The sequence below is a fragment of the Mirounga leonina genome, unplaced genomic scaffold, assembly GCF_011800145.1.
Source record: "Mirounga leonina isolate KUSES-001 unplaced genomic scaffold, KU_Mleo_1.0 Mir_101799, whole genome shotgun sequence".
Lineage (NCBI taxonomy): Eukaryota > Metazoa > Chordata > Mammalia > Carnivora > Phocidae > Mirounga > Mirounga leonina.
Genome location: NW_023270210.1, coordinates 1416182 through 1438980, shown reverse-complemented (window position 1 = coordinate 1438980; position 22799 = coordinate 1416182). Strand labels below are relative to the sequence as shown.

General features: G+C 47.6%; 2 protein-coding genes across 2 annotated transcripts in view; one reads left to right on the top strand and one right to left on the bottom strand.

Moving 5' to 3' along the window:
• The window catches only part of LOC118014077 (long-wave-sensitive opsin 1), a 12808-nt gene extending 6029 nt beyond the window's left edge, over positions 1–6779 (top strand). Inside the window, exons 3-6 of the mRNA XM_035010102.1 lie at positions 1213–1381; positions 2415–2580; positions 3902–4141; positions 6573–6779. Of these exons, the coding sequence (XP_034865993.1) occupies positions 1213–1381; positions 2415–2580; positions 3902–4141; positions 6573–6683 (686 nt within the window). The 3' untranslated portion in view covers positions 6684–6779. The remainder of the gene's footprint in view (positions 1–1212; positions 1382–2414; positions 2581–3901; positions 4142–6572) is intronic.
• Positions 6780–6935: 156 nt separating this feature from the next.
• TEX28 (testis expressed 28) lies at positions 6936–17560 on the bottom strand. Its single transcript, XM_035010089.1, has 4 exons — positions 17549–17560; positions 13075–13805; positions 8148–8283; positions 6936–7497 (listed from the first exon to the last, which is right to left on the bottom strand). Exons 1-4 carry the CDS (start codon positions 17558–17560, stop codon positions 7141–7143), a joined length of 1236 nt encoding a protein of 411 aa, XP_034865980.1. The 3' UTR covers positions 6936–7140.
• Positions 17561–22799: the final 5239 nt, after the last annotated feature.

Below are 22799 nucleotides of genomic sequence, written 5' to 3'. Positions count from 1 at the left end.
GAAGGAAGGGGGACCCTGGCCCCAGATTTGAATTACTAGTGCTGTGAATAACACTGAATTTCTTTACCACACCGCTCCTCCATTTTCTCATCTGTAAAATGGGGGCAGGACTTGGGGGCAAGATTTAAATGAACGTATTGGCCTCTCTCATAACCCTATGAGGTAGGTGCCAACATGAAGCCCACGGGACAGGAGTGGACACTGTCCCCCCGTATCTAACTGCCTCTCATTTTACAGATGATGGTCCAGCACTCTCCCAAAGGTACAGAGTAGGAGTGACCAGGGAAGGTTGGGCAGAGAAAATCTATCCCCCAAGTCCAAGTGCTCTGTGTACCTTCATGTCCACTCAAATCTGTCTCTGGTTCTGTCAGGATTCCCCACTCGCCTCTGCATCTGCTTGAGGTCTGTTTTCAAGTCAACAGAGATGATACTGAAATATAGTAATCAAAGTATTAAATATTAATTAGTGGCATAGTCCTTCGTTAAAATTATTAGTAAATGTATTGTTTGGAAGTATTAATGATACCGTTCTTTATTAAAGTATCAGATAACTGGATCTGGCCGACAGCCACTGAAATTTCAAAATGGTAAGGAATACAGTGATATTGGGAAATGTCTGCCACCTCTGGAAAGTGACCAAGTCCCAGGCACTGCTAATGCCACCGTGCTAATAACGGAAGGAAATGCCCAGTGTCCATTAGAGGTTACTGGAAACAAAGCTGTCTTTTTCCTGCCCCAGTTCATGGAGCCCTGAATTCTGCCCACAGACCTCCGGTGTGTAAGCAGGACAGATGGTGGGCGGTGGTGGGAAATCTGGAAACTTAAACAAGTGTGCATACTGGCAGAAGGGGGCACAGGTCACAAGACGCAGGTCCTGTTTCCTTGCCCTTGGCTGGGACCACAGCACCTCAGTGTGGTCATGTGGGTGTGGGCATGGCCATTGGGAGGCGTGTCGGCATTCGAAGAAAGGCTGGTGGCCAACTGAAAGAGAGCTAGGAATCAGGCCCAAGAGGAAAGAATGGGGAAAAGAGGGTGTTCGAGGAATTGACCAAGAGACCCACTGCCCCCTGGACCTGAATACACTTTTGGGGAGAATTAGGTGTTTCAGGTAGGTGGGGAGGAACCTCTTGATCTTGAAAACTGTCGGCTGGTCTGGATGGAAGGAGTGACATTGGAGGCTCAAAGCCCTCATCTGCCTGCTCTCCCCTGCAGGGATCACGGGTCTCTGGTCCCTGGCCATCATTTCCTGGGAGAGGTGGATGGTAGTCTGCAAGCCTTTTGGCAACGTGAGATTTGATGCAAAACTAGCCATCGTGGGCATTGCCTTTTCCTGGGTCTGGTCTGCTCTGTGGACAGCCCCCCCCATCTTTGGCTGGAGCAGGTAAGGATGCCAGCATGCAGGAAGGCAGGTCATTTAGGGCAGAGGGTGAAGGCTGGTGGGGAGGGTCAGACTCCCGATTCCATTTGTGACCTTGGGGCAAATTGCTTCCTGTTTCTGGGCCTCTGTGACCCCATGAGTAAAGTGAATATGGACCCAACTCTCCCTGTGACCCCTTTGAGGGTGCAGTGTCTACGAATGTATAAATCTGCCTGGCTGCAACATGGAAATGGGCCCCTGTCGTCTTTGAGCCTCTGGAACAGTCTGTTTCCCCTAAGCGTGAGCTGCTCATGGGAGCCCACAGAGAAAGGTGACAAGCTCAACCCTTGGGAATAGCTGTAAGCGAAAGCAGGGCCCTCTAAGCCACTCTGCCCCAGGCCTCTTTCTAGCACATTCTGAGGGGCCTCCCTTTCAGAGGCTGCTTGGGTTGTATGTACAGCAGGGCCTATAATAGGTCATTTGTGTCTTGGCCAGGCCGCTTCTTTGGGGGCTCAGGTGTTATGTGTATTTTGCCACAATAAAAAAAAAGAAGGGGCTATGAGACCTAAAAATGGACAAAGGTTTACCAAAATTCTACCCAAGGGTTTCCTTTGGGGGCGATGAAGGTATTGGGGAAGTAGATAGAGGTGGTTGCACAACATTGTGAACGTACTAAATGCCACTGAATTGTTCACTTCAAAAATGGTTAATTCATGTAATGTGAATTTCATTGTGATTTTAAAAACCAAACAATCCTGGGGTGCCTGGGTGGCTCAGTCCATTGAGTGGCCGACTCTTGATTTCAGGTCAGGTCGTGGTCTCGGGGTCCTGGGATGGAGCCCCATGTTGAGCTTCGTGCTCAGCGGGGAGTCTGCTTGAGCATTCTCTCTCTCCCTTTCCCTCTGCCCCTCCCCCTTCTCTAAAATAAATGGATAGAGCTTTAAAAAAAAAAAAACAAAACCAACAATCCTCCAGCCCAGGTCAGTGGTGTGCCTGGCCTGAGGGGTCTTGTGTTGCCATGCCTACATCAGGACAGGCTGCCAGCCCTTCTCTGCAGGTACTGGCCCCATGGCCTGAAGACATCGTGTGGCCCGGACGTGTTCAGTGGCAGCTCGTACCCTGGGGTGCAGTCTTACATGATCGTCCTCATGACCACGTGCTGCATCATCCCACTTGGTGTCATCATACTCTGCTACCTCCAAGTGTGGCTGGCCATCCGAGCAGTAAGCCCCCAAACCCTCCTGGCTTCACCCTTGCCTGGCAGGATCATGAGGGCCAGGGACGTCGAGGCTGGCACAAAGGATCACCCAGTCCTCTCTCCTGCCCTCAGACCACACATGAGTCCTGCAATTCCTTTGGAACTGCCACTACAGCCCTGGCTCCCTTGTCCTTGCCCCTACAAGATGGGAAGGGACTGTCCCCCGCCCTTCATGTGGGGCCCAATAAGGGAGCAGAGCTGCATTTCTTCCCTGACCCAGGACAGTTCTCCCCTGGGTGGAAAGACAGCCAGACCCGCAAGTGAAACCTGCGCATCAAAAGGTGGTTTTGAGAGACTGCCACCAGAGTGACCCTGTCCCCTTCACGGGGCTGTTGGGGCAGGCCAAGGAGTGGATTTGCATGTGCCATCTGTCCCCAAGACCCGCTCTCCACTCTCCTCACTGGGAAGTTGATCCTGTCTGCAGCCACCCCCTACCCCCTACGTAGGCAATCAGAGTGAGGCAGAAGAGGAAGAACACCGTACATAAGTTGTCCCCTTGTCAGCCAACTCACCTACAATTAGTTTGATCAGGATGCGCCATCTGTTCCTGTTGAGATCCTGCTTGGCACAGTTGGTAGAAGGCCCTTTGGGGTGGTGCCTTTCTGATATGAACTTGCTTGTGCCCACAATCAGATCAACAAGTGCTCATAAGCTCTTTCTAGAGTGAAGGCCACAAACTCCCTGCCTGCAGCCTGTGATGTGCCCCCTGCCCCGCTTCCTCCCCCAACCCCATTGACGGTCAAGGATCGGAAGCAACCTAGCTGGCTCCCGCAGGTATCCAACCATTGCTTGAGCCATGTTAGCTCTGGGCTAACAGCAAGCAGTGTCCAGCCTCTGGGTCTCCTCCTGCTCAGCCCCTCAGACCTGAGCACTGGAGGGGACACACTGATAAGGGACCAGGTGGTGCTAAGGATGGCCTCCTTAGCTCCTTCCCAAACTCCTTATATGTGGCTTAGCCAAGCTAAGCCAAGAGCTTGGAAGGCCCTGGCTCAAGGCCGTCTTCTCTAGGGCCAGCTGTGCGCCACCTCAAAACCTACACAAGCTCCCTCAGGGCCAGCCCAGTGCAGCCTAAGCCAGGCTGCCGACTCACGCGGGTGGGAGCTGGCTGCTGACTGGCCCGGGTGGGCCCATCTCCTCTCGCCATGACTCCCCATCCCCGGGCCACCTGTCTCTTGCCTTCTCCCTGACTCACTGCCCAAGCGATAGCAACAGAGTCCCCTGGGATAAAGAGCCCAGAGGGACCCGCCCACTCACTGTCCCCGGGCATGAATCTCTGTCTCCCCCAGGTGGCAAAGCAGCAGAAAGACTCTGAGTCCACCCAGAAGGCAGAGAAGGAGGTGACACGCATGGTGGCAGTCATGGTCTTCGCGTTCTGCGTCTGCTGGGGCCCCTACACCTTCTTTGCATGCTTCGCCGCTGCCCACCCTGGCTACGCCTTCCACCCTCTGGTGGCCGCTCTGCCAGCCTACTTTGCCAAAAGTGCCACTATCTACAACCCCATTATCTATGTCTTTATGAACCGGCAGGTAAGTCACATCGTTGGCAGGACAAACTAGAAAAAGACTGCAGAAGAGCCCAGTGATGGCTCCCACCTGAAATCATGTCCGGGGGAACCTGTTAATGACCTCCAGGACAACGACCAGGGAAGGCTCAGCACATGAAAGCTCAGCGAGCCCTCCCTCTGGATCCTTTCAGAGCCTTGACCTGAGGGTGGGCAGCTCCACAGTGCATCCTGTATGTTGCTACTCTTCCGTTCTGTTGGCCTCAGGGCTACCCTGGAGCTCGAACACCCAGGGGATGCCTGAACATGTCTACATTTACCCTACCTGTGCCCATTTTGCTTTTATAGGCACAACTCTCCTCTTAATTTTCATCTATCCATCTTTAAACCCTTTAAGAGGCCCTTCTTGGCTACACTGATATGTGGCTTTTGTGACTTTATGGGTTAGTTCAGGGGAACATGCTGTGGTCTTGCCCAAGGCCTTGCCACATGGTAGCCGTCATGAGCTGGCATATCGAACCTCAGCAGCAAATCGCCCAGGACTCCTAGACCTCTCGGAAGGTTACAGGTGACCACTGAGGTTCATCATCTTCCAAGCATAATTTGCCTTATTCTTCCTTGAATCCATCAAATCTACTTCATTAAGGCGCAGCTGTGGATGTGTGAATTAATGGTGACCAGAAAGGTCCATGGGCCAGAAATACCACCTTCGCAGGGGCCTTGCATTGCACCAGACCCAGTCCCCATTCCTTCCAACTAGCTCTTCTCTGCTCCTCCATTTAACAGTTGCCCCATGGCTCACTCCCTCTCGCCTTGCCCTGACTCTCTGTAGAGTTCATTAAGCACACACTCTTTGGGTAATGTTCAGGTATTTAGTAGGACCAGTACTGCAGTTGATTCCCCAGGACTCCATTGTTGGCACCTCAATACCTTGATCGTAGTTCTATCCCTGGCTCCTATTTCCTGGCTTTCACATGGGTCTCTTGTTAGATCTGGTTCTTGTTTATGGAACCCTAAGCTATCTTGCCTTGTACTGTGTTTACTTGAGTCTTTCCATCCTCCCCTTCCAGAACTCCTTCTCCCAGATAAGACATCTGTACTTCTGGACCCCTCCAGGCTTTCAAACTTTGCTTTCACGCTTTCCACATTGTCATCCCTTCCTGCTGCATTCTGAGAGAATTTTCTGTAATGGAGCTCCATGAGGACAGAGAATGTTACTCTTTTTCTCCACTGCTGATCCCTCTGGGACACAGTCTGGCACAGAGTGGGTGCTCAGTAGATAGATGTCAAATGAATTCCTCAGTTAAGTCAATTCTGCTATTTGGCCCATTTCTTGTGTTATTGATTTCAATAATTATGTGTTTTATTTGTGAGAGTTTTGATGTTGGAGGGAGCTGGAGGTAGTCAAGAATATACAAGAGATGCCTCTGGTCTGCATTCTTAAGACATTGTGGTTAGCTCAGTGATGATATGAGACATAATTTGAGAAATGAATACATTCTAGATCTCTTTAGGGCTAAGCAGCAAAGACTGGAGCCCTCTTGGTGCTGGAAGATTCTCTTGGTTAAAGACATGAGGTAGTGGCTAGACTGTTATCTACCTAGTCCTTGTGGAATAGAAACAAGATGACGATCACATTCTTTTTCACTAAAATGCCTCTGAGTCTCTTCCCAGACATTCTGGGGATGGGTCACCCTATGCATGGGCCCCTTAGCTGGCATCATCTTTGGTTACTGTACAAGTTTCCCGAGACTACCATAACAAAGTACCACAAACTGGGGGGCTTAAACCAACAGAAATCTATTCTCACCCAGTTTTGGAGGCCAGAAGTCCAAGATCAAGGTGTGGGCAATGTTGGTTTCTTCTGAGGGCTCTGAGGGTGAATCTATTCCCTGCCTCTCTCCTGGCTTCTGGTGGTAGCCAGTAATCCTTGGTATTCTTTGGCTTGTAGACAAGTCACCCTGATATCTGCCTTCACCTCCATGTGACCTTCTCTTTGAGTCTGTGTCCAAATTCCCTTCTTATAATGATGCCAGTCACTGGATTGGGGCCCACTCTATTCTAGCATGACCTCATGGTAATGTACATCTTAATCACATCCACAAAGACTCTATTTCCAAATAAGATCACATTCACAGGCTCTAGGGGTTAGGACTCAAACATAGCTTTGGTTGCGGGGGGGGCAGTGTCACAATTTGACCCACAATAGTCACCATCAGATTCTAAATTAGATTACTTAGATGAATGAATAGTCAGGAATAGACTGTCCCCACGTGCAAGTAATAACCTCAGGCTTCCCCTATTCTCCGTATAGGATTCTGAATAGTAGCAGAGAAGGGGTTAAGTCATTCATTAAGTCATTAATGAATACCTTCCTCAGAATTCCCCAAGAATGACCTTTAGCAGAGTACATTCGTCCTTTCTGCTCTGTTGAGTAACACTTTCTGTCCTGCCAGTTTCGAAACTGCATCTTACAGCTTTTTGGGAAGAAGGTGGACGATAGCTCTGAACTCTCCAGCGCCTCCAAAACAGAGGCCTCATCTGTGTCTTCAGTGTCACCTGCATGAGTCTCTCCCAGCCATGACAACAAAAAGGTCTGCTTCCCACCAGAAAACATAACCCCTGTCCCCACACCAGCACTTTGGCCACCCCCCCCCACTGCCTCTTCTTCTCCATCCCTGTGAAAGAAATGTAGTTTCTCTTTGCCAAAAACAACAAAGTCATAGAAGCTACCACTGCAGCCTGGGGACCCCTGAGCCTCTGAGGGTCTGGTCACTGGGTCACAAGAGGGCATGAGGGGGACAGAACTGCAGAGCCCAAGTTCCCAGATCAGCTTCAGACACTTTAATATTTTCCAAGCTTTGTGTCTGCAGATGGTATGGAAGGATCACCTGGAAGAGAAGTGCAAGGTGGGCTGGTGGTGATGGAATCAGAAAGGGAGAGCTGAGAAGTCACTATCTAGGTAGGGCTGGCTGGATGCCCTTGACACCCAGGAAGCAGCATGAGCTAGCAAACCCAGGCCCTTTAAGTCCCGTCTGATAGAGGCTTGGAGTCCTTGGAATACAGTCTCCATCTGGACGGGACCCAGGCCTGCCAGTCTGTGGCAGGGATGGCATGCCACTTTTGCCAGGCCAGGGCCCCAAGGCCAATCAGCATGAGTGTGGTGCATGCGCGCAGGCGGGAATTCACCAGCAGCAAGGGGCAGGCGCACACGGTGGAGATGAAGACCAAGAAGATGGTGGCCAGTGTGAGGAGCAGGCTCACGAATCGGAACATAAACTTCTGTGGACGGATCCTGAAGTTCTCCATCCTCTCCAGTTGTGTCACTTGCTGTAGAGTTTCAAGCTTAGATATACGGTTCTTGAAAGTCTCCATGACCTCCTGCACATGACAAGAACACACACCCTCATGAAGTGCAGTCACTTACCTGAGTTCCTATGAGGTACCCAGCAAATGTTGGTGAGCTGAAGATTTAGGAGGGAAGGCAAGAAACTAGAGCACTTACATGCTAAGGGCCCTGTCCTGTCTCAGTAACATCCAGTGTGGCCTAAGACTGAGAACCTGGCTATGCGAGAGCTCACCAAGGACAGGAGTAGGGTCTAAGGGTGTGGAGGAGAGTGAGACTAACCATTACAGGTAAGGGAAACCCTTCAGCTGTGCTTGCTAACCGAGGGTCAAAAGCAGGGCCTCACAGAGGGAGCTCCCCGCACCATCAGAAGCTGCTGATGACTCATCAGCACCCCCTCAGGTGGCTCTGAAGCACCCCCAAGTATGAGAACCGCAGAGCCCAAATTCCCAGGTCAGCTCAACTGGATCAGGGCAGGGGGTGGATTGGGAGTGCTGCATGAACAGAGAAATAGATGCCACTCGCTCTAAAGCAAATGTGTGAGTTGCAACTGAACCCTCTTTCCTTAGTTTGCAGGGGTATCAGAATGCACCTGCTCATCCTTTGCTTCTCTCATCCCTATATCCTTCTCACTGGTCATTTCTTTAAAAGCTACCGCCCGCCCCCCACAACATGAGGTTCTCACCCATATCTCCTTGGCTCTCTCATAGGACAGATAGGCCATTTTCTCCTCTGTGCATGCCAGAGTCAGTTTGAGGTGGTAAATCTCATCCAGGTGCCCCTGCAGGTGCTCATTCACCTGTTCTTCCATCAGCGCTTGTCTTGGAAGCAAAAGAGAAAGTAATCCTCCCCTGAGTCCCCTGCCCAGAGGTTGTGCTGGTGGTGAGCAGCCCTATGTCAAGACTATAGTTGGGTTCAGATTGCTCCTTCCTCCCGTCTCCTCCTCCAGGTCGGCCTCAGATGCACAGCAGCCACACCCACACTGATACACAGGTGTACTTCATAGACAGTTACTCTTTCACGACAGCTTTATAAAACTAGCCATAGACTAAAAGTTGTAGAAAGAAAACTCTGAATTGTCCATGCCTGCTATTAAATTCCATATAAATTCCCAGCACCAGTGTTTGGCAAGCAGTAGTTATTCCATAAAAGTCCATTGATTATAGGGATGGAGCAGTCACAAAAGACCACATACTGTATGATTCCATTTATATGAAATGTCCAGGGGCACCTGGGTGGCTCAGTCAGTTAAACATCTGCCTTTGGCTCAGGTCATGATCCGGCGTCCTGAGATGGAACCCTGAGTCGGGCTCCCTGCTTGATGGGGCGTCTGCTTCTCCCTCTCCCTCTGCCCCTGTCCCTGCTCGTGCTCTCTCTCTCTCTCATAAATAAATAAATAAATAAATAAATAAATAAATAAATAAATAAATATTAAAAAAAGAGAAATGTCCAGAATAGGCAAATCCATAGAGGCAGAAACAGATGAGTGGTTCCTGGCGCCTGGGTGTGGGGAGTGGGTGGGGAGTGACTGCTCATGAGACAGTGTTTCTTTTTGGAGTGATGACAATGTTCTGGAATGAGACAGTGGTGATGGTTGTACAACTATGTGAATATACTAAAAACCACTGATTGTAAATGGGTGAATTTTATGGGATGGGAATTCTATCTCAATAAAGTTGTTATTAAAACAAAAACAGGGATCCCTGGGTAGCTCATTCGGTTAAGCATCTGCCTTCCACTCAGGTCATGATCCTAGAATCCTGGGAGTGAGTCCCACATTGGGCTCCCCTCATCGGGCTTCCCGCTCAGCGGGGAGCCTGCTTCTCCCTCTGCCTGCCGCTCCCCCTGCCTGTGCTCTCTCTCTCTCTCTGACAAATAAATAAAATCTTAAAAACAAAACAAAACAAAAACAAAAACAAAAAATGAATTGTGGCAATGGTTGTATACTTAGTAAATTTACTAATGATCATTGAAACACAGAGTTAAAATGGTGCATTTTATGGCATGTAACTTATATCTCAGTAAACCTCTTAAAAACACAAACAAAACGTCACTAACCAGTATGTATTTAACCAGCTATGTGTATAAATTGTAAAGCATAAAAACATGCATGGAAAAGATAAGGGCCCAATGAGGTTAGTGAGGTAGGTGGAAGGAGGGTGGGGTTGGGAAGGGATGATGTGAGAGCTTCAAGTGAACCTTCTAAAGTTTTACTTCTTAATAAAATAATATGTGAAACAAATATGGTAAATGTGAAGATTTGAAAAACCTGTGGGTGGGTACACGGTCTTGATCATGTTATCCTCTACATTTCCCCCTGGGTTTGGAATATTTCATAATTTAAAAAAACTTTGAGGTTCTTCATTTGAGCACCAGGAAGGACAGGCCGGAGGCCAGAGGCCATGTGGCTTTTAGCGTCGTCATTTAGAGAAGAGCCAAGGAAGGCTTGTCCCATGGGTGCGGGGTGGGTGGTGACACTGCAGAAGTGGAAAGGTACCGGAGAGCCCTGGAGACACAGAATGGCTGAAGCCTGGTACCCTGTGGAAAACAGGGTAATGGAGGGTGCGGCCGATCAGATCACGGGGTTCTGGCATGCAGAGAACATAACCGGTTATGTCACACAGACAGGGAATATGAGGCAAGGAGGTCAGTTGGGTCCTGCTTCAGGGACTTGACTGACACCCACATAGAGTTGTCCCCCAGGCAGTTAATGGGCTTAAACAATCATTTGTTGAAAACCAATTTGTCAAGAGCTGGTTCATGACAGTGTTTCAAAGAATAGTCCATTAGTCCCTGCCCTACTCCTCGTAGAGAAGAGAGTGGACTAACAATGCCCACAGAGAGGGGGAGGCAGCACGGTGTCCACTTGAAAGGACATTCCCCATGCCTGTCTTTCCATTTACATGAAGGATTCAGACAGAACGTTCAAGATATTGGCTATGCTCAAGTACATATTCATGAATATACTCTTCACGGTTATGAAGTCAATGAATAGATTCTTCATTAATATATTTATAAGAATTTACAAATGTATTCTTAAATGCATTCTGGAATAGATTATCAAATAAGAAAATGTTAAGTCATAAGGATATTCTCGGAGTCTCCCCTCGTCTCTGGCCCTGCAGTACAGCTGACTCTCCTCCCTGTCCCTCCCTGAGTCAAGGACCCCTCTCTGTCCCACTCCTACAGCTGCAGAGGCAAGTGGACCACTCTAGAAAATGCCCTTACAGGGGCACCTGGGTGGCACAGTCGGTTGAGCGTTCAGCTCTTGGTTTCAGCTCAGGTCCTGATCTCAGAGTTGTGAGATTAAGCCCCACAAAGCCCCACAAAGCCCCCAAAAGCCCCACAGGCTCTGTGCTTAGGGCAGAGTCTGCTAAAGTTTCTCTCTCCCTTTTCCTCTGCCCCTCTCCCTCTGCCCCTCCCCTCCACATTCTCACTCTCTCTCTAAAATAAATAAATAAATCTTTTTTTAAAAGAGAGAGAAAACACTCTTACAAAGACAAAATGATGACCAGCCAACCAAAATGCCCCCGAAATCTTCCAAAGCTGTGAAAGCTGCCCTTGCCAATATAAATTGTCCTAAACTTTGTTGTTGTTGAAGAAGAGTATATTCTTGATCATACCTGAAGATTGGTTTTCAGCAAACTGAGCTAGAAACTAGTGGCTTGCAACTTGAAAGGTCTGAGATGGAGAAACAGATGTAGGAGGGATCAAGCTCTATGGGTAGGGTGGGGTAATGCGGCAGGGACAGAGTTGATCCTCCAGAGCAAATGTGAAATCACACACATCCTTATAGGAGGGAAGCAGAGGGAGCTTTTACACACAGAGGAGAGGCCCATATGAAGACAGAGCAGAGAGAGATGTGAAGATACTGCCCTTGAAGATTGGAGTGATGTGGCCACAAGCTAAGGAGCCCGGCAACCACCAGAAGCTGGTGTGCAAGAATGTTCATAGTAGGGCGCCTGGGTGGCTCAGTAGTTAAGCGTCTGCCTTCGGCTCAGGTCATGATTCCAGGGTCCTGGGATCGAGCCCCGCATCGGGTTCCCTGCTCCACGGGAGGCCTGCTTCTCCCTCTCCCACTCCCCCTGCTTGTGTTCCCCCTCTCGCTGTCTCTCTGTCAGATAAATAAATAAAATAAAAAAAAAAAGAATGTTCATAGCAGCTTTGTTCATAACAGGCACCCCAAGAGTCCCAACATTTTAGATTTAGTTGTCATGTCCTACAAAAATCACATCCAAGGGGCGCCTGGGTGGCTCAGTCGTTAAGCAGCTGCCATCGGCTCAGGTCATGATCCCAGGGTCCTGGGATGGAGCCCCGCATCAGGCTCCCTGCTCGGCGGAAAGCCTGCTTCTCCCTCTCCCACTGCCCCTGCTTGTGTTCCCTCTCTTGCTGTGTCTCTCTCTGTCAAATAAATTAATAAAATCTTTTTTAAAAAATCACATCTAAAAGAGACCTATAATTCTGATTCATTATCTTATTTGATAGTGGGTTGCCCCGTAATATTTGTTTAAAGATTTATTTATTATTTGAGAGAGAGAGAGAGAGAGAGAGAGAGAGAGAGACAGCATGAGCAGGATGGGCAGAAGGAGAGGGAGAGAAACTTGACGCAGGGCTCCATCCCACGACCCTGAGATCATGACCTGAGCCGAAACAGAGAGTCGGATGCTTAACCGATGGCGCCACCCACCCAAGCGCACCCCCCCGTAATATTTTTAATTGTCCTTTATGGATTTTTCAAGCAGTGTAAATGTAGGTAACATTTCCCTGTGAAAATAGAAGAGGATTGATTCCCAAGTGCCTTCCCACCCCCTCCCACCATACACAGAGTTACTAAGGGACCACAAAGTCCTTACTTTACTGAGAATCTTGGTTCCTAAGTGAATCTCTCCTTCCACGGCCAGGCTGTTGGGAAGATTAGAGCTAATGCAGTACCTGATGCAACAGACTGTGGGCATTGGGGGAGGGGGGGGACTATGGCACCACTGAAGGCCAGCAGGACCCTACAAAAGGTCGAAACAGGAATGGTGAGGGTCCTTTGACAGACTGAGTATGCCTTTTTCCCCCTATTTGTGGGCCCTAGTCTTGTCTTAGATGAAAATACAATTGACCCACCATACAGTGGGGAGAAAGCATTCCCCAGAAGACAAACATTTTCAGAATAAAAATCGCATACAGGACCTTTGGCCCCAACTCAACTATGAGCACAGGTGAAGGGACAATGGCCAGTGAGATATCCTGCTTCCCACACTATGCTATTCTAGCAGATGCAGGACCCCTCCCTGACTGATGAGGGGCATCTGCTGGGCTCACCACCACCGCAACTGCCTCTCACCACCCCAGTCAGAGCCCATGGCTTCTGGGACCACCTGGCAGGGCCCTGAGCTGGGGCCTCATTTGCCAGCAGAGGATCCAGGCAGGTGTGCAACAGCAAGCAGGGGATAAGCCCTCTCCACTGTGGGGCCCAGTTGCCCAGAGAAACACTGACCAGCTTCTCCCCCCCTCCCTCCCCCTGACCCTCCAAGTCCATGTCCTCGCTCCCCTTCACTTTCCTGAAGACAGTCCTGGGGGCTGCTGTCCCCAGAGCCAAGGCCGCAGAAGGGGCTCCAGCTCACCTGCATTTCTCTTCCCGAAGGGACTCCAGTAACACCTGCAGGTCCGTCAGATGCTTCTCCTTTAGGCTTTCATAGGACACCTGGAGGCTAAGGTGGAGTTCCCTGACTTCTTTCAGGTCTTCCTTCATCTTCTGCAACAGCAGGTTTCGCTGCTGGGCCACGCACTTTGTCTCTGAGGGCTTCCCTTGCTGTGAGGCCGCGAAGTGACTCTCCAGGGGCAAGTGTCTTCCAATGTCAGGCAGGCTGGTGGACAGGCTGTCTTCCCCACCTGGGTTGGGAGGCTCTGCGGACGGCGCCTTCTGGCTGGGCTGCTTGCACTCGTCCAGGCTGCTTTCTGCCTTCGGCACTAAGCCCTTGGGCCTGCGGCCTTCCTCCAGCTCCTGCAGCTGCTGGTGACAATGACGGAGCCTTCGCTCAATCTGGTCAATGGTGGCAGAGGCACGCTGGTTCACCTTCTCGAAGGCCTGCCGGATGTGGGGGGCCTGGTGCCGGTCGGCTTTGGACACCAGCTTGAGGTAGCCCACAGTATTCTCATCCCGACTGGCCTTCTCCACTCTCAGCTGCTCGGAGAGGTAGAGGATGCGGTGCTTGACGCTATCCTGTAAGTTCCGGGCCAACTCCCCATCTGAGAGACTGGAATGACCACTGGGGCCATCCTCAGTGGGTGACAGGGACCTGCATGAGGGAACATTGGAGGGAACGGTTGTGCTTGGGCTCTTGGTGTATTCTGCCTACAGTGGGAAACAAGAAATCATTAACAGGTACTTCGGTGAGCTGCAAATAGTAGAACTGGACTTGGTATTGCCTCACTCTAAAAATACTTAGGCGTAAGCACAGATTCTTACATATGCAAGATCTGTGCATTCAAGATGGGCCCAGCACAGGCCGGGGAGGTTAAGTTCAACTTCCAGGCCCCTCTCCCCTTCTTTTCAGCACCTGACTTTTTTTTTTTTAGATGTCACAACCCTCAGATCAAGAGTCGCACGCTCCTCCGACTGAACCAGCCAGGCATCCCCAGCACGACTTTTTGCTCTATGACTGTACCTCACTAGAACCCCCAGATGGCTAGAATCCTCCCTCCACACCTGTTCTGTCTGTTCTTGGACTTCCTTTCTTCCAAGAAATACTAACTGTATTGGTATAAATCTCATTTCTTTTTTTTTTTTTTAAGATTTTATTTATTTATTTGACAGAGAGAGAGAGACAACGAGAGAGGGAATACAAGCTGGGGGAGTGGGAGAGAGAGAAGCAGGCTTCCCATTGAGCAGGGAGCTTTATGAGGGGCTCAATCCCAGGACCCTGGGATCACGACCTGAGCCGAAGGCAGACGCTTAACAACTGAGCCAACCAGGCGCCCCTAAATCTCATTTCATAAACAACTACTCTTGTAAAGTATGGAATAAGCGCATTCCCATCAACCCATACGGTTTCTTATATTGCTACTCCCAGGGAGATAGAAGAAGTAGGCAAGGAGATTTGCATCCTGAAAGGTTCATTCCTTCATTCAGTCATTCATTCAACACACATTTCCTCAACGCTTACCATGTGGTACAGAAGCCAGACACATTCCTTGTTCATATAGAGCTGATGGTCAAGGGTGAAAATGTCTATTGTAATGCAAATGAATGAGTCTCTCGCATGGGCAAGTTAATAAACCACTTGGAGGGTCAATTTTCTCATCTCTAAAATAAAGATGCCCATAGGAGCATAGCTGGAACACAGTGGACCAGAGCAGAATGGATGGTGATGAGCTAGGAGAGGTAGGTGAAGTCAGAATAGGTGGAGGAGTGCCTGGCTGGCTCCGTCGGTGGAGCATGCAACTCTTGATCTTGGGTTTGGGAGTTCGAGCCGCACGTTGGGGGTAAAGATTACTTAAAAATAAAATCTTTAATTTTTTCCCCCAATGAATGTAAACATTTATTGAAAAATAACTATTTTTAAAAGATTTTTATTTATTTATTTGAGAGAGATAGAGAGCGAGCCAATGAGAGGAGGGGCAGAGGGAGAAGAGGGAGAAGCTCCCCTGTTCCCCCCTGGACAGGGAGCCCGACTTGGGCCTCAATCCCAGGACCCTGAGATCATGACCTGAGCTGAAGGCAGACGCCCGACTGAGCCACCCACGCGCCCCTGAAAAATAACTGTTTTTAAAAACAAAAAAATCAGGGATGCCTGGGTGGCTCAGTCAGTTGGGCGTCTGTCTTCGGCTCAGGTCATGGTGTCAGGGTCCTGGGATCGAGCCCCGCGTCGGGCTCCCTGCTTGGTGGAAAGCCTGCTTCTCCCTCTCCCACTCTCCCTGCTTGTGTTCCCCTCTCTCTTTGTGTCTCTCTCTCTGTCAAATAAATAAATTAAATCTTTAAAAACAATCAGTAGGAAGTGGTATTGTTTTATATTAAAAAATAAAATCTTTTTTAAAAAAGAAAGAACAGGGGCGCCTGGGTGGCTCAGTTGGTTAAGCGACTGCGTTTGGCTCAGGTCATGATCCTGGAGTCCCTGGATCGAGTCCCGCATCAGGCTCCCTGCTCGGCGGGGGGTCTGCTTCTCCCTCTGACCCTCCCCCCTTCTCATGTGCTTGCTCTCTCTCATTCTCTCTCTCTCAAATAAATAAATAAAATCTTTAAAAAAAAAAAGAAAGAACAGGTGGAGCCTCCGTTCTGTTTCTACTTTTTAACTGTAAGAGCCTTCACAGCCATTTTCAGTCTGCAAAGGATTTCCTGGTGGTAAATCAGGAGTGATTATATTGTAATACATAGATTAGTTCTGTGTATTTTATTGTATGCAAATCATACCTTGATTAAAAAAATGTCATACCATTATACACCTAGCAGATTGGCAAAATTTAGACTAATAATAATAAATGTTGGCAAGGATATGGAGCAACAGGAACTCTAAATCACTCCAGGTGGGAGACCAAATTGGTACAAGCACTTTGGAAAAGCACTGGTAAATTGTAAAGTTGAAGACATGCATAACAAATGGCCCAGCAATTGCATTAATAGGTATAGCCTTGGGAAACAGGTACACTAATGTTCCCAATAACCAACTACTAGAAATAACCCATCTGCCCATTAATAGTAAAATGTTCAAGTGAACTGTAAAATACTCAACAATATACTACTATACAGCAATGAAAATGAACTACAGCCTTGAAAACATGAATGAATAAGCATAATGTTGAACAAAAGAAGCTAAACACAGAAAAATCTATACTCTACATGGTTTCGTTCATATAAAGTTCAAAAGCAGACAAAACAAAATGATGTTGTTTAGGGACAATAGACAATAAAGCTATAAAGAAAAGTGTGGGGCGCCTGGGTGGCTCGGTTGGGCGACTGCCTTCGGCTCAGGTCATGATCCTGGAGTCCCTGGATCGAGTCCCACATTGGGCTCCCTGCTCGGCAGGGAGCCTGCTTCTGCCTCTGACCCTCCCCCCTCTCATGTGCTCTCTCTCTCTCATTCTCTCTGTCTCAAATAAATAAAATCTTTAAAAAGAAAAGAAAAGAAAAGAAAAGTGTGGGCACTGGTAGCATAAACATCAGAATAGTGACTCCCACTAAATTGGGAGAAGGGGAATTGATCGGGAGACATACGTGGAGGCCAAGGTGCTTGGCCCGAATAGTAGTTACAAGTAAGTTCATCTTATCATTATTTCCTAAAATGTATGTTGATGTTTTCTGTGCCTTTATATACAACTGCCAAGTTTCACGTTTTTAAATGGTTAGGGCGCCTGGGTGGCTCAGTCAGTTAAGCATCTGCCTTCTGCTCAGGTCATGGTCCCAGGGTCCTGGGATCGAGCCCCGCATCAGGCTCCCTGCTCAGTGGGGAGCCTGCTTTTCCCTCCCCTGCTCTCCCTGCTTGTACTCTCTCTCTGTCCAATAAAGAAAGAAAATAAATAAATAAATAAAATAAAAGTTTTTAAATGGTCAATAGGTGGATTTATAACACATTAGAAATAGCTGGAGAGAGAATTAATAAATTGTAAAACAGAGCTAAAAAAGCATCCAGGGACACCTGGGTGGCTCAGTTGGTTAAGCATCTAATTCTTGATTTTGACTCCGGTCATGATCTCAGGGTTGTGAGATCAAGCCCTGCATCAGGCTCTGTGCTCAGCATGGAGTCTGCTTGAGATCCTCTGTCTCCCTCTCCCTCTGCCCCTCTCCCTGCATGCTCTCTCTCTCAAATAAATAAAGAAAATCCAAAAACAAGAAAGCATCCAGACTGTAATACAGAGGTACAAACAAATAGAAAATTTGAAAAAAATATTGAAAAACAGAAGGCATGGAAGATAGAATGAGAAAGTCTAACAAAATGAGGGAATGGCAAAATTTTAAGAGAGAATCACAAAGAACTTTCCAGGACTGACAAAAGACAGCTTCACAAATTCAAGAAGCCAAATAAATCCCAAACAGGAAAACAGAAATAGACCCACACCTAGACATGAGATTTTTAAAACAGCCAGATTTAAAAAGCTAATTACCTTTAAAACCATGACCTTCAGACTGAAAGCTGACTTCTTAGGGGCATCAATGAAATCCAGAAGAGAGTTGAGTAATATCTTCAATATGCTGAGAGAAAAGCTGTCAGAGAGAAAAAAAAATAGGTCATATTCAAATAATCGGAAGACAATGTCTTCAGACTTTTCAGCAAAGCACTGGGGAACAAGAAAACAATGAAGTAATGCCTCCTAATTTGGGGGGGGGATGATTTTCCAACCTAGAATTCTACACCAAAACTGCCTATTGTGAGATTAGACTAAAGACATGAAAGAGCTGAAATCCTTTACCTCGCCTTCATTCTTTCTCTGGAAGCTACTAGAGAAGGAGCACCACTAAAACCAGAGAGGAACCTAAGAACGTCTATAAAACAGGTCAAAAGGAAGCAAACAGAATCTCCAGGATGATGGAATGATGGAAGTGGTGCCCAGGCTGGCAGCTAGAGGGCAAGTCAAAAGTTTCCAGGAGAGGGGCGCCTGGGTGGCTCAGTCGGTTAAGCGTCTGACTCTTGGTTTCAGCTCAGGTCATGATCTCAGGGGCCTGGGATCAAGCCCCGTGTCTGGCTCGGTGCTCAGCATGGAATCTGCTGTCCTCTTATCCCTCTGCTGTGCCCCCCCACCTCTCTCTCATAAATAAATAAAATCTTTTTTTTTAAATATTTCATTTATTTATTTGACAGAGAGAGAGAGACAGTGAGAGAGGGAACACAAGCAGGGGGAGCGGGAGAGGGAGAAGCAGGCTTCCCGCCGAGCAGGGAGCCCGATGCGGGGCTCGATCCCAGGATCCTGGGATCATGACCTGAGCCGAAGGCAGACGCTTAACAACTGAGCCACCCAGGCGCCCCTAAAATCTTTTTTTAAAAAGGCTCCAGGAGAGAGCACTCCAAGGAAATGAAGTGCATGGAATGCTGGGCATCTTTGGCCAGCTGGAGAGGAGATATAGATAGGGGAAGTGCTGGCCAATGAAAAGTAGTAGAGACCAAGCAATGTGGGGGGGTGGGGTGGGCAAGCGTTAAGTCTAAGGTAAACAAAACACTGGGAGAGAAAAGAAAAGTCGTCAGAGTGATGGCTCAATTATAACCAGTGTTTCCATAGACTTGATAATGTGAACACCAATGATCTAACCCAGATTACTACATACCATATTAGAAGAATTTGGAGGGGTTGTGTGAGAGATAGCTACATTATCATCTTCTATAGTGAAAAAAACCAATCAATAATTCCTAAAATATAAAAATAAAAAATAGCACTATAAACAATTTATTTAGGGGCGCCTGGGTGGCTCAGTCGGTTAAGCGTCTGCCTTCAGCTCAGGTCATGATCCTCCTGGGATCAAGTCCCGCATCGGGCTCTTTGCTCAGCTAGGAGCCTGCTTTTCCCTCTCCCTCTGCCTGCCGTTCCCCCTAGTGGTGCGCGCTCGCTCTCTCTCTCTCTCTCTCTCTGTCAAATAAATAAGTAAAATCTTTTTAAAAAAGCAAGTAGGGGACACCTGGCTGGCTCAATCCATACAGCATGCAACTCTTGATCTCAGGGTTGTAAGTTCGATCCACACACTGGGCGTAGAAATGGCTTAAAAATAAAATCATTAAAAAAATAAAATATAAAGGAAGTAGGAAATAGAGAAGATAAAAATTTGTTAAAGACTGGCTCTACTGTGGAATTTAGATCTAGGTATCATTAAAAACTCAAAATTGGGCGCCTGGGTGGCTCAGTCGGTTAAGCAACTGCCTTCGGCTCAGGTCATGATCTCAGGGTCCTGGGATCGAGCCCCGCATCGGGCTCCCTGCTCTGCGGGAAGCCTGCTTCTCCCTCTCCCTCTCCCCCTGCTTGTGTTCCCTCTCTTGCTGTCTCTCTCTCTCTAATAAATAAATAAAATCTTTAAAAAATAAAAAATAAATAAATAAACAAAAACTCAAAATTGAGAGAATATGTTGGTGGAAAATTAAAGGTAACCACTAGAAAAAAAGCCAGGTACATAATATCCAAATAACCAAGAAGAGAAAAACAACTGAACTCTATTATTCAAAAAAAAAAAAAGTAAGGAAAGGAGGCACAGAAAGAAACAAGATATTAGGGTAAATAGAAAATATAAAGTAAGACGCCAATAAGATGTGATTATCAGGGGCACCTGGGTGGCTCAGTAGTTAAGTGTCTGCCTTCGGCTCAGGTCATGACCCCAGGGTCCTGGGATCGAGCCCCGCATCGGGCTCCCTGCTCGGCGGGAAGCCTGCTTCTCCCTCTCCCACTCCCCCAGCTTGTGTTCCCTCTCTCACTGTGTGTCTTTCTCTCTGTCAAATAAATAAATAAAATCTTAAAAAAAAAAAGATGCGATTATCAATGATTCTATACCATGCTCTTAAAGAGAACACTTAATACCATAAATATAGGGCGCCTGGGTGGCTCAGTTGGTTAAGCGACTGCCTTCGGCTCAGGTCGTGATCCTGGAGTCCCAGGATCGAGTCCCGCATCAGACTCCCTGCTCGGCAGGGAGTCTGCTTTGCCCTCTGACCCTATCCCCCCTCATGTGTTCTCTCTCATTCTCTCTCTCTCTCAAATAAATAAATAAAATCTTTTAAAAAAAAAGAAAACCAACGGAAGTGTCTTATGAATCTTAAATTAGCTGCTTCCATAATTAATTTGGAAGAGAAAATGCAAAAGAATAGGAAAGAAATTTTTGAAAAAGAATAATAAATATAGTGTTGGGACAATTGGCTCTTTTTTAAAAAATTAAGTTATTTAAGCACCTGTATATGATGTAAGTGCTACCTTATGTAAATAAAGAACTAAACATAAAAATGAAACCATAAAAGCGTTAAAAAGACATAATAGTGTTCTTACAATCTTTTTGTGAAGAGGACTTTTCTAAACAAGACTGAACCCAAAATTCCATAAAGAAAAAGATTTATGGGTGCCTGGGTGGCTCAGGCCTTAAGCAGCTGTCTTTGGCTCAGGTTATGATCTCAGGGTCCTGGGATCAAGTCCTGCATCAGGCTCCTTGCTCATTGGGGAGTCTGCTTCTCCCTCTCCCCCTGCTTGTTCTCTCTCTCTCTCTCTCAAGTAAATAAATAAACTGTTAAAAAAAAAAAAAAAAGGAGGGGCGCCTGGGTGGCTCAGTTGGTTAAGCAACTGCCTTCGGCTCAGGTCATGATCCTGGAGTCCCTGGATCGAGTCCCGCATCGGGCTCCCTGCTCGGCAGGGAGTCTGCTTCTCCCTCTGATCCTCCCCCTCTCATGCTCTCTGTCTCCCATTCTCTCTCTCAGATAAATAAATAAAAAATCTTTTAAAAAAATAAAATAAAATAAAATAAATAAAATAAATTTTAAAAAAAATAGGAAAAAGATTTACGTATTTTACTACATTAAAAAAAAGTTTGGGGGCACCTGGGTGGCTCAGTCGGTTGGGCATCTGCCTTTGGCTCAGGTCATGATCCTGGGGTCCTGGGATTGAGCCCCATGTCCGGCTCCCTGCTCAGTGGAGAGCCTGCTTCTCCCTCTCCCTCTGCCTGCTACTCTGCCTACTTGTGCTCTCTCTCTCTGTCAAATAAATAAATAAAATCTTTAAAAAATTTTTTCAGGGGCTCCTGGGTGGCTCAGTCAGTTAAGTGTCTGCTTTCGGTTAGGGTCATGATCTCAGGGTCCTGGGATCAGCCCTGTGTGGGGCTCCCTGATCAGGGGGAGTTTTCCTGTCCCTCTCCCTCGCCCCTCCCTCTGCCACTCATGCTTTCCCCCCTCTCTTCTCTCAAATAAATATTTTTAAAAATTAAAAATAAATAAAAAGCAACAGGTTGAGAAAAAAGATTTGCAATTACCTCTAATAGAGAACAGGCTAATCAACATAATATGTAGAAAATTCCTACAAATTAGGGAGCTAAAACAAACAATCCAGTATAAAAACAGTAAAGGATAGTGATAGACAATTCAGGAAGGACAAACACCTGGGATGGCAATAAACATACAAAAAATGTGCAACTACAAAGATAACAAGGCAAACATAAATCAAAGCAATGACTGAATACTATTTTCTCATCCAGAGAATGCCACACATTAAAAAGACTAACAATATCCAGTGTTGATGAGGATGTGGGGAAATGAGCACTCATACTCTGCAGTAGGAGTACACATAGCTTTGTGGAGCACTTAGGCAATATCAAATGACATTTTCAATGCATGTGCCCTTTACCCAAGCAAAAACGCAGGAGCCTATTCGCACTCAGGGACATTTAAGGGCTCGGCAGTTTTGAATTAAGATGCTCCCCAGTGGGCGCCTGGGTGGCTCAGTCGGTTAAGCGACTGCCTTCGGCTCAGGTCATGATCCTGGAGTCCCTGGATCGAGTCCCGCATCGGGCTCGCTGCTCGGCGGGGGGTCTGCTTCTCCCTCTGACCCTCCCCCCTCTCCTGCTCTCTCTCTCTTTGTCTCTGTCTCAAATGAATAAATAAAATCTTAAAAAAAAAAAAAAAGATGCTCCCCAGTATTTGAACTTAGGATATATGTTGTGGAGATGGTGTCATTCACTGGGGGAGCCATTCTGGTTCTTGTAAGATCAGCTTAAAGTCAGAGGGACCAGCTCTCTGAGACTACACTGTGACCCTGAGGAGATGGGAAGCTCCCAGAAGTCAAACTCCCTCAGGAAAGCTACAGGCTAGCGTTGGGCTAACGCCACCTCAAGGGTCACAAGGACCTTGCGGCTTGCCATACAGAAGGTTCTAGAAAGAGAAAAAGAGGTAGTGCAAAGACACCATGCTGTCTCAGGATAGCATGCCTAATCTGCTGAGAAGCCTGACTGGGGCAGGGCTGCTTTGGAGGGTGGGGGTCAGAGGCCAACAAAGGGTAAAATTCTAGCATGGCTTTCTTTTTTAATATTGTGAAAAAATGCGTAAAACACGACTTCACCATTGTAACACTTTAAAGCGCATGAAAAAGGTCCCTTCACCACACTCACCATGAGCGGAACGACGGCCACATATAGTTTCAGATTTGTTTTATCACCCCAAAAGTAGATCCTGGACCACCCCCCCCCAGAGGCAGTCCTCTTTGAATTGATAGCACAGTGAAATATATAAAGAAATTAAATTATTTCGATTAATGTCCCACACGCTAAGGACAAGTGTTCAAAAACCCATTTAGCGGAGGGAACGTTGCGCGGAGGGAGCTCTGAGCGGAGGGATCTGCACAGCACCGCACGAGGGATCCGCACGAGGGAGCCGCACCACGCCGCGCGGAGGGATCTGCACAGCAA